The sequence below is a fragment of the Erinaceus europaeus genome, chromosome 11, assembly GCF_950295315.1.
Source record: "Erinaceus europaeus chromosome 11, mEriEur2.1, whole genome shotgun sequence".
In the NCBI taxonomy this organism is placed as follows: domain Eukaryota; kingdom Metazoa; phylum Chordata; class Mammalia; order Eulipotyphla; family Erinaceidae; genus Erinaceus; species Erinaceus europaeus.
In genome coordinates, this window is record NC_080172.1 from 69,007,741 (window position 1) to 69,019,808 (window position 12,068).

General features: G+C 41.6%; 1 protein-coding gene across 2 annotated transcripts in view; it reads right to left on the reverse strand.

The window, feature by feature from the left end:
• LOC103118464 (neurogenic locus notch homolog protein 2) overlaps window positions 1–12,068 on the reverse strand; it is a 167,520-nt gene that overhangs the window by 35,475 nt on the left and 119,977 nt on the right. For both annotated transcript variants that reach the window (XM_007528683.3, XM_060201975.1), the window contains exons 10-12: window positions 11,422–11,535; window positions 8,240–8,473; window positions 3,134–3,244 (exon numbers count right to left, since the gene is read on the reverse strand). In XM_007528683.3, the coding sequence (XP_007528745.2) occupies window positions 3,134–3,244; window positions 8,240–8,473; window positions 11,422–11,535 (459 nt within the window). The remainder of the gene's footprint in view (window positions 1–3,133; window positions 3,245–8,239; window positions 8,474–11,421; window positions 11,536–12,068) is intronic.

The window sequence follows — 12,068 nt, forward strand, 5'->3', positions numbered from 1 at the left end:
ATATGATTCACTGGCATTTCCAGAAAGAGGAGGAAAAAAAAAATGTCTAAGGCTTAACTATCCCAAAGAAACCACAACAGGAACCCATGTAGGCTGCTCAGTGAAGCAGGAATGAGTAAAGGCTCTAGATGAGAAGTGCCTGGAATCTCAGTCATAGTGTACTGGTGGCATTACGTAATTTCTCTATGCTCAGAGTGTCTCAACAATACCACAGGAATGGTAATAGCAGTGACAATTAAGCAAGATTAGGCACTTAACTTACTGCTGCACTCAAAATAAGTTCTTAGTAAGTGGCAGCTTATATACCCATTTAACAAAAATGCATCTACTATCCTAACAGGATTTTAAAATAGTTTTATTTATTTATTATTGATAGAGACAGAGAGAAACTGAAAGGGATGGAGAGATAGAGAGGGAGAGAGACAGAGAGACACTTGCAGACCTGCTTCACCACTCGCAAAGCTTTCTACCTGAAAGTGGGTACCAGGGGGCTTAAACCTGGGTCCTTGTGTACTGTAATGTGAGTGCTTAACCAGATGCGCCACCACCCAGCCCCTGGATTTTTTAAAATTGTATTTTATTTATTTATTTATTTATTCTTTTTTGTTGCTCTTGTTTTATTGTTGTAATTATTGTTGTTGTTGATGATGTCGTTGTTGTTGGATAGGACAGAGAGAAATAGAGAGAGGAGGGGAAGACAGAGGGGGAGCGAAAGATAGACACCTACAGACCTGCTTCACTGCTTGTGAAGTAACTCCCCTGCAGGTGGGGAGCCGAGGGCTCGAACTGGGATCCTTACGCCGGCCCTTGCGCTTAACCCACTGCGCTACCACCCAACTCCCTGGATTTTTTTTCCTACATGAATACGGGAGCTCCCACACTTGTCCACAGTCATACCAAGCAGAAAAATGGAATATAAAACTTAGGTTCCAAGCAGGCAAGAGGCAGATGTGGATTCACTTGGCTTGGCTGTCTTTTGACATCACCAATTTAAAAGGTATACGGGAAGTTTTTCAGGATGGTTTCATGACCATCTGACACTCATTAAATGATGATATCATTATGATAGTACCTTCCCATGGGTGGCACCAACTAAAATAAAATAGGATGGGCACAGTATGTGCTTTCTGATGGGGCCATTAACAAACAGGTTGTCAGCAGGGGACTTCAGGTTTCCTCAGGAATCTCTAGCACTTTCTGACCAGGAGAATAAAAAAAAAATAAAGGGAATCAGGGCCAGGTGGTGGTGCACCTAGTTGAGTGCATATGTTACAATGCACAAGGATGCAGGTTCAAGCCCCCAATCCCTACCTGCAGGCTGAAAGCTTTTGAGTGGTGAAGCAGTGCTGCAGGTATCTCTGTCTCTCTCCCTCTCTATCAACCCCTTCTCTCTTAATTTCTGGATATCTCTATCCAATAAATAAATAAATAAAGATAATACAAGATTTTTTTAAAGATCAAGGGAATCTTGTTAATTGCCAAAGAGAAAAGAGAGACGATGTAAATTTATAGCTGTACACAGGACTGCTTTGTAAATGCTCTAGCTAGGACTGTAAGAAGTACTATAAATATTTTTTGTTATCACTTACTTTCCCCCTCCTGAGGAGAGGGAGATTAAAAAAAAAAAATCTGTCCTGGAGCTCCAATTCCCCAGAACGCTGCCCCACTAGGGAAAGAGAGAGGCAGGGAGTATGAATCAACCTGCCAATGCCAATGTTCAGCAGGGAAGCAGTTACAGAAGCCAGACCTTCTATATACTCCCAGAAGGTTAAAGAATAGGAAAGCTATCAGGGGAGGGATGGGATACTGACTTCTGGTGGTGGGAATTGTGTGGAGTTGTACCCCTCTTATCCTATGGCTTTGTCAATGTTTCCTTTTTATAAATAAAAAATTTAAAAAAAAAAATCTCACTTGTGCTAGCTAAACTGGGTGGCTCCTCCTAGATTCTGACCTAATCCACAGTCTCCCATAAGAGGAAGTACTAAAAGAAAAACATTCCTTGTTTTTGTGGAATTTTAGCTCAGCTACCTTTATAGAAGGCATTCATTACTAAGTACATTACTAAGTACGGAAAAACACCGATGGCTTTGGAGGTTATGTAACTCAAACACAGGGATAGAAACTCTTGGTCTGACTGGATATTCTTGTTAAGCAGCGATAAAAAACACAGTCTTTACAAGGTACTTATATGAGAAATAGCTAATAAATATAGTAACTAATGGGGACTGGCAAGTGGCTCACCTGACAGAATGCACACATTACCCTGCACAAGGACCCATGTTCAGCCCCAGGACACTACAGAGGGGCATCTATAGAGGAGACACCTTACAAGCAATAGAGCAGTGTGCCTGTGACGTTCATTCACTAGCTTAAAACAAAAAATGGCAGGGGCTGAGTGGTTATGTACATATGTTACCATGTGAAAGGACCCAGGTTCAAGTTCCCAGTCCCCACCTGCAGGGGGAAAGCTTCACAAGTGGTAAAGCAGTGTTGCAGGTATCACTTGGTCTCTCCCCCACTCTATCTCTGTTCTATCAAGTTAAGTAAATAGATACTTTTTTTTATTTGCCTCCAGGGTTATCACTGGGGTTTGGTGCCTGCACTATGAATCTACTGCTCTTGGAGGCCATTTTTTCCCATTTTGTTGGTCTTGTTGTTAATGTTATTGATGCCATTGCTGTTGTTGTTGGATAGGACAGACAGAAATGGAGAGAGATGGGGAAGACAGAGAGGGGGAGAGAAAGACAGACACCTGCAGATCTGCTTCACCACCTGTGAAGCGACCCACTGCAGGTGGGGAGTTGGGGACTCAAACCAGGATCCTTAGGCCGGTATGCATTTAACCCACTGTGCTACTGCCCAGCCCCCAATAAATAAATATTTGTCAAAAGTGCTACTGAGAATGGAAGATTCATACAGACACAGAGACCTAATAATAACCCTAGTTATAATACTTATACTAACACATACACACACATATGGTAACTAACAAAAATAATTCATGAAAAATTTCATGTTACAGTTTATGGAAGGCAGTTAAGTATAAATTTGGACCAGAGAAGCTCAAAAACCAACATCTTACAGAAGCCATAATCCAAAGTAGTGGATTTCCAATAAAAAGGCATTTGGTTACCTGTGAATCCTGGTGAACAAACACAACTGTAACGGTTGACACCATCCTTGCACACTCCATTGACACAAGGGTTACTAGCACAGTCATCAAAATTGATTTCACAGTTAACACCTGCAAATACAAAAGCCAAGAGACCATACAGCATTAAAGTAGAAATTCTAACAATCTCTGCTTGTGATAATCAGTGTTAAATCACTGATCTTGTAGTTTAACCATTAAATCAAGCTGTGTTACAAATATTTGATCAGGACTTGCACAGTTATATTGATATAGCCAGTCTGTGACCCAGCTGTCTGGATTCTATACTCATGACACCACACTGGCTATTCTGGGAGCTTGTTTGGAGGTTCTAGCAGGGGAACGTGGCTACTCATATACCCTCGATGAAAGACCCATCTGTCTCTGTTTGGGGAAGGCCATCCTCTACGTCCGAGCACGCAGCTTTGGGAGGGACGCACATGGAGTGGTGAGGGAGGAAGGGGACACCCACCTAGCCAGCCAGATCAGCCGAATCAACCCTGGCGATCGATCAATGGGGTGACAGATGTTGCAGCCAGATTGCCCTCACATCTACACACTGGCTATTCTGTAATGACTAAAACCACACTGCTTTGCTAGGCACAAATGAGGCAAGAGTTTTCATATTCTTTACATACAAGTAGATTCTGTTAGAAGACATGCTAGTCCTGGCTTGGTGCCCTCCTTTGCTCGTATTCTATGATGGTCCCAGGAAACTACAGCAGTGTAGAGTATATCTTCTTTAAGGCCATATTTTATTTGAGTAGAAATTGGCATTCAAGGAGGCTGGGTATTGGTATACCTGTTTGAGTGCACATGTCACAATGTGCAAGGACTCTGGCTCAAGCTCCTGGTTCCTACCTGCAGAGAGGGAGCTTCACAAGTGGTGAAGCAGGGTTGCAGGTGTGTCTCTCTCCCTATTTTCCCCTTCTTTCTTGATTCCTCCCTCAATCTATCCAATAAATAAATAAAATATTTTTTAAAAGAAATTGGCATTCAGACCAAGGCAAGTTAATGAGACTTTCTCATTGAACATGGGAGTTCAAATGCAGACCCTATTCTGCTCTATACATCTCCTTGCTTCCTGCTAATTTCTGAAAAGCCCAATCAATCAACCCTCACTTAGAAACTGTAAGATGTGGGGGTCAGGCAATAGCACAGCAGGTTAAGTGCAGGTGGTGCAAAGCGCAAGTACTGGCATAAGGATCCCAGTTCCAGCCCCCAGCTCCCCACCTGTGGGGGAGTTGCTTCACAAGCAGTGAAGCAGGTGTGCAGGTGTCTATTTTTCTCTTCCCCTCTCTGTCTTCCCCTCCTCTCTCCATTTCTCTCTGTCTTATCCAACAATGACAACATCAACAACAACAATAATAATTACAACAACAATAAAACAAGGGCAACAAAAGGGAAAATAAATAATAAAAATCTGTAAGATGCTTCTCTGTATTTTTACTAAACTTTGTCAGTTCTGCTGTTGGTATGCTTTAAAAACCCCTTCTGTTTCATTAGTTTAATCCCCCCTGCTTAACACTATTCTATTTACATAACCACTTCATTCTATTTACATAACCTCTGTTAACAAAGCACCACCTTCCCTCCAGGGCATTGGTGGTTTAGTGGTAGAATTCTCACCTACTCCGCCCCCTCTCCTTGTCATACCCTGATTTTCACCAGTCACTTTTCTCTCCACCCTCTCTATGTCACATCCTGTTCACACCCTACTTGGGAAATATATATAAAGACAACATTGTTCGTTTTAGTTTGAGTTTAGCTTAGCTCGGCTTAGATTGCGCTGCGTCCTGCATGAATAAAGAGATACTGCCTACAGCTCAACCATGAGTCCCTGGTCGTCTGTTACCAGCCTGTGAAGCCAGCCCGGCGAAAACAACATTCTGCAACTGTTATCTGTTAATGATTCTTTAAGCTAGTAAAGTTGGTTGCTATAGAAGACCCGCCCCCTAAAAGTACTTATACCTTTCCCAGAATAGGAAGATGGTATAGTTTTTATGCAAAAGACTTTCGTATCTGGGGCTCTAAGGTCCCAGATTCAATCCCCACCACTACCACAGACTAGAGCTGAGCAGTGCTCCAGTTAAAGAACAACAAACAAAGAAAAAACCCAATCATACAGCCACATGTGAAAGAAAGTATCTGAAATGATTACCTCACTTCAGATATCTAGTGAGTGACAAACCACAGTTATAACCAACACCCTAGAAAGTACCTGCTTCCATTCACACACTCATCCAAACCCCAACCTATCAACTCAGGACCATATTAAAAATTGTATCATTCAGAGAGCTGGGAGGAGGCTCACTGGATAGACTATACACTTTACCATACACTAGGACCCAGGCTTGAGTCCCCAACAACACATGAGAGCACCATGCAAAAGGGAGCTTTTATAGCTCTCCTTCTCTCTCTCTCTCTCTCTCCCTCTCTTTCTCTGTGACTCTGACACTCAAAGAAAAAAGAAAAAAAAAGAGTCTGCTGGGAGAGAGGTTATTCTCTGATTAAAAAAAAAAAAGTCTGCCAGGAAGAGTGAAATGCTGTAGGTGCAATGCTATAGGGAATAAACAAAAAGAAAAAAGACACTGTAGCAATAAATAAAATAAAATAAAATAAAATAAAGTAAAAAGTATTATGTACCATTCTCTAGAACTCAAGAACTAACTCATACTGAATTACTCCTTTCACCCCCATCCCTGGCCCATTACCAGCTCTTACCCTTCCCATTACAGACCAAGATTTCTTTATATTGCCTCTGTCTCTTTGCCTTAATTGCCTAAATAATCATAGAGGTGAGATGGCTGGGGTTTTGTTTGTCTGTTTTTTCAGATAATCAGGTAGATTCTGATTTTTTTTTTCTCTTTCTCTCTCAATGTTGCTTATACAAATACTCATGTTTGTTTCTTGTCTTTCCCAATGACAGCTATTTCTACCTCTTTCCACCCCCCCCCAATCCTGGGAGTACACCTGACACAAGTTGCATAACGCTATCATCCCAGAGAAAACATCATCCTTGCCAACTCACCACTCACCCAGGTTTCCTGAGCATTTGCTATAGTGGAAGGGAGAGTAAAGGCTACAACAGCCCCAGCATTCTAAAGGCATCTCTTCAATTGCTTGTACATCTCCCAGATTTCTTTGGGTACTGCAATTCCTCATGTCTGGGGACCAGCCCAGAAGCAAATTGCTTTTAGAAGGTCTCACAAAGATCTATTCAGCTCTTTGAGCGAGTTATCTAAACGTGGGGAGGGGGAAGGCATTTTCAACTGTGAAGGCATGGGATGTTTTTCATATGCTCGAGCAGCTCAAAAAGGACTTTGTTTTCAAACTTGGCATGTATGAGGTCCTGGATGAAGACCAGGCTTCGACAAGTTTGGAGAAAATGGATTTAGAAATAAAATAAGATGAGGGCAGCTACCACCCCTCCCTTTCTTGCCCCCTACATTGGTCTTTTTCCTGAAATTGAAAATGAGTTCTCCAACCACCAGTCCTTGTACTGGCAGGTTGGTTCTCTTGTCAAGAAGGCACACACACTGGCTAATCTTCCATTAATACACTTTCCTTTGATCTGAGACAGAGTGCTTCTCTATCCATTGACCACATTTATGACCACAATTATTCCTCAAATAAGTAAAACAGAACCCAGTGAGATCTGTGAAAGGTGCTGCCTGAGAAAAGTATTTCACATTCCCTGAGCAAGGACCAGCATGCCCTCACAACTCGCAGTCGTCATTCTAGCAGGGACAGGAAACAGCCGTGAGCTGGGATGAAAAATGGTGGCTCTGCATTCTAATATACAATGGCTGTGACATGCTATAAAGCCTCTCCGTTCCCTAAGGCCCCATGCCCCCAAATTCCCAAGGCCTGCCAGAAACTAATGGCAGAACAAAGGGGTCACATTAATAATCCTGGACTCTGAAAGAGAGAAAATTAAACTATTGGGAGAGTGGGGGAGGGAGGGGAGAGGGAGTATAGAAGGACTAATTTCCTCTAACCTAGGCAGCTGGGGGGGGGGGGGTTTAGAGTGTTTTGCAGAAAACTGAGAAATTTTATGCATGTACCAACAATTGTATTTATTGTTGACTGTAAATCATTAATTCCCCCAGTAACTTTTTTTAAAGACCCACTTAATGTGAGCGCTGTGAAGGATGAAAAAAACCTATAATCTATCAAAGGGAAGAATTTTCACTTTTCGATAATCATTTTAAGTTTTGAAGTGTCTTGCATCACTTTAATAAACAAAACCCAGCACATATACCAGAAAATCATCAGTGTTACTATAAGACTATTGTTTCATGGTCCGGGAGGTGGCATAGTGGATAAAGCATTGGATTCTTAACCATGAGGTCCCGAGTTCGATCCCTGGCAGCACATGTACCAGAGTGATGTCTGGTTCTTTCTCTCCTTCTATCTCTCTCAGGAATAAAGAAATATTTTTAAAAAATAAATAAAAGACTATTGTTTCTAATTTCTCCACTGGTTAGACTTATCTGCCTCTGAGATGTTTCTGGATTTGGTCTTGCCTGTGCTTCTGAGAATCAGGACTACTTTTATTTTAATTAATTAACTAATTAATTAATTTGGTTTTTTTTTTTTGCCTCCATGATTATTGCTGGGAATCCACTGCTCCTGGAGGCCATTTTTTCCCATTTTGTTGCCCTTGTTGCCATTGCTGTTGTTATTGTTGGATAGGACAGAGAGAAATGGAGAGAGGAGGGGAAGACAGAGAGGAGAGAGAAAGACAAGACACCTGCAGACCTGTTTCACCGATTGTGAAGCGACCCCCCTGCAGGTGGGGAGCTGGGGGCTGGAACCAGGATCCTTAGGCCAGTCCTTGCGCTTTGTGCCATGTGCGCTTAACCCACTGCGTTACCACCTGGTCCCAGAATTGCTTTTAGGGCATCTAAGCAAATACCAGAGGGGAGCTCTGGTTCTCTCTTTCACTTAACTATCAATCAGTAAATCTGTATAAGGAAGAAAGAAGAGGAGAGGAGCTGATTTCAGAAGCTCTGAGGCATCTGGGCAAGGTGTCTCTGAGAAACAGTGAAAATGCCCAAAGAAACATACAAAGAGCAAGCTTACCAGAGGTGCCAGGCTGACAGTTGCATTGGTAGCCATTTACCAGGTCGATGCAGCGGCCATCATTCAAACAAGGGCTGCTGTAACACTCATCTATCTGGTCACTGCAGATGGCGCCCATGTAGCCCGGATTACAGATGCAGGTGTAAGAGTCAATGCCATCCTGACACTGGCCGTGGTGGCAGGGGTCAGGATTACAGTTGTCAATGTTCTCTTCACACAACACACCAGTGAATCCTTGAGAGAAATAAAAACCAGGCTGACACTCCACACTGGAACACAGGAAAATTCATACCTACCCTGCACATCCTTATCTTGAACAATTCATACTGTAGCCACTGAAGAGCTGAAAGTGACTATTTTGCATTGACATATAAGGCCATTCTAGCAAATTCTACTTAAAATAAGGTTCTTCAAATATAGACTGCAGGTACCTCTTCACATGACCAACAGTTTCATTGCAAAGATAATTTAACTGTGTCTTCAATTCATATTGGGTTTCTGTGGGGCAGTTCTCAATATTTCTCCTGTATATGTTTACCTCTAAATTCTTCTCTCAAACCTAACAGAAGTTTTGTGTTGCTAGTTGCATGTTCATCTTTCCAATTCTGACCTTGGAGGACAGAGAACTTTTCTCCGTATCTCTGTACCCTTCCCACAGTGTAATATTATCTTATATTAATAGTGTGTTATAATAGATGTGTTTAATGAAATTAATAAAATGTAAGGGGCAAATAAAGACTCCTTCCTTTGATACTTAAATAGAGTAAGTCTCTCCTTCATAAATCAGTGCATACTTGGATTTATTACAAACTGATTCTCCACTAACTTATGCAATAGATACCTGTCCCCTTGGGGGCTAGGTGGTGGTGTACTTGGCAGAGCACACGTGTTACAATGCTCAAGGACTCGAGTTCAAATCCCCAGTCCCCATCTGTAGAAGAGGGGGAGGTTTCACACATGGTGAAGCAGTGTTGCAGGACTCTCTCTCTCTCTTCCCCTCTCCCCACAATTTCTCTATTTCTATCCAAAAATAAATAAAACTAAATAGTTAAATAAAAAACATGTCCTCCTTACTAGATGTGCCAATACCTATCTTGAGGAAACATGAATCATAACAGCAGTCCTACAAGTCAACATTTCCCTAATAAAATAGTCTAAAAAAATGCTCTTTTATGTTACCAGCCATTAACAGATCTTTCTCTTAGTACATTTTTATTGTTTATATCAACTGGAGAAATGAGAAAAGCACAGCTGTTTAAATGATTAGTATGTTATCTTAATTTCCCAGGAATCCAGCAATTAGATATTAGCAATTATAGAGAACTCAGACATAGTTGTACTTTACGATACATACAAATATTGATTTTCTAGGTTGTTGCTGTCAGAAGAGTAAGGCTGAAAATTCTCCAAGAGTGATGTCAGTATACCTCACACTTCACAATACTGCCATCCTTCACCAAAGGGTACTGGGCCTCCAACCCATGCCCCCAGTCCCCTACTCTCCAACCCCCATCTCCGTTGCCTCCAAATCCCATATGTGCTGCAATAGACAATTGTCCCCAACATTAAGTCTCATTTAAAAGACTCCAATAGGGTTCTTCTTCTTTTTAAACATGAGTTGAAAGTTTTGTATCCTTATCCAGCAAAAATATTCTCCATGCACAGAATCTGGCCAGAGAAAGACAAAACCTGAATATCTATAACCAGAGACAAAAATTTATGAAAAAAAAAAAGAGGTAAGAGGCTCATCGAACAGGCGCCTACTCTAAGTAGGCCTAATAAATGATAATGTCTCTTTCTTTTTTTAATTTTAAATTATCTTTATTTATTGGATATAGACAGCCAGAAATTGAGATGGAAGGGGAGGTAGAAAGAAAGAAACAGAGAGGGAGTTGGGCTGTAGCACAGTGGGTTAAGCGCAGGTGGCGCAAAGCACAAGGACCGGCACAAGGATCCCGGTTCAAACCCCGGCTCCCCACCTGCAGGGGAGTCGCTTCACAGGTGGTGAAGCAGGTCTGCAGGTGTCTATCTTTCTCTCCTCCTCTCTGTCTTCCCCTCCTCTCTCCATTTCTCTCTGTCCTATCCAACAACGACAACAACAATAAAACAACAAGGGCAACAAAAGGGAATAAATTAAATAAATATTTTTTTAAAAAAAAAGATACAGAGAGACACCTGCAGCCCTGCTTCACTACTCGCAGAGCTTTCCTCATGCAGGTGGGGATCAAGGGCTTGAACCTGGGTCCTTGTGCACTATAATGTGCTCAACCAGGACCACCACCACCACCCAGTCCCCTGATAATGTTTCTAATACAATTGAAATGTTATCTGTTTACTTTTGTGACTTAGGTTTTCTGTTGACTGGAAAAAAATCATGTACATGATGTCTAAAACCCCCTAAGAATCTATTTTCTAAAACAAGAAAATGTCTTGAATTATATTCTGGACTTATTTCTCTCCAAAGCAGCTAGATAAAAGATAAATTGGGAAATCACCTTTTTCTTCTAATAATTTCTAGTCCTTTTCTACATCATTGGTTTGTACAGAAGCAAGTATGCAACTGGGGACTTTTGGCTTATTCAAATCTACTCCCAAATGAGAAATGTGACCACAGATCAGAAATGTAGAGCATCTGTAAACAGATTTTTTTTTTTTAGCCTAAGAGCAAAAGTCAGGGAAGAGGACCCAAACTTTCCCAGACAGAGCTCCCCTATTCAGATACAAAACTGAATCTCATAGCATGAGTCATCTTTTACATGGAAAACCTCCTCACTTACACACAACTAACTACCTTTAAATTGTTGGGCCTTTGACCAAACACTTGCCTCAAGAAATACAGAGACAGGTCTCCTGCTGAGTAGCCCTCAGTGAAAAATGGCTTTCAACAAGAATTTTCCCTTTCCCAAGGGAGTTTAGTCAAGTTGGCTAGAAATTCACCACTGCCAAAATCGTCCCAGAAAGACATGTATACTAAATGGAAGCATGTAGGCCAGAAGGCTACACTGGTGGAGAAGGAGACAAGTGTCACAGAGGAAATAGTGAGAGCAGCCCAAAATATGCTGAAGAAGCTCTCTCTACACACATCCCCATTAGTGGACTGGTCTGATAGGGCATTAGAAGATAATCTCCTATTGTATGCAAGTATACCTACAAGGGAAGTTAAAAAGTAAGCAAAATCTTACCTGTGGCACACTGGCATTCATAGCCATTTGGGTGGTCAATACACTTTGCCCCATTTAGACACGGAGTACTGGAACAGTCATCAATATCAATCTGGCAGACAGGCCCAGTGAAGCCTGAAGAGGGTAGTAATGGAACAAGTCAAAACATTATCCTCTGTTTCCTTTATTATGAAATCAAGCCCACAGTGATTAGGGCCAGGCTACTGGGAGGGCTTATATCAAGGGGCTAGTAAATACAAAACTGTTTTCTCCAACAGGGATCTGGGATCACTGGGTGAAGTTCAGGGCTTTAGAGGCATCTGTCAGTCTCCACTAAAATGAGTGAGTACAGTAGCTTCAGGGGAGCTGGGACCTTCTCTCTGAAGAAACAATGAGAGAAGATAGTCTACATTAAAAAAAAAAAGTTGGCATGTCTTCAACAGCTTTGGAGAGCAAAAGGGGAAGACAGAGTGTTCTTTGGGAAAAAAAAACAAAAACCTGACTTATGTTTTTCTGATTCTGGACTCATGGGTAAAAATATCTAAAAATAATTATCTAACAGAGAAGTTCTAAAATATGACCCATGGGGGAAAAATAATGTCCCAAATAGCCTTAGAGCTATGACTCTGGTGAGGTATGAACTTTCTGAAATATACACACAGACAGAA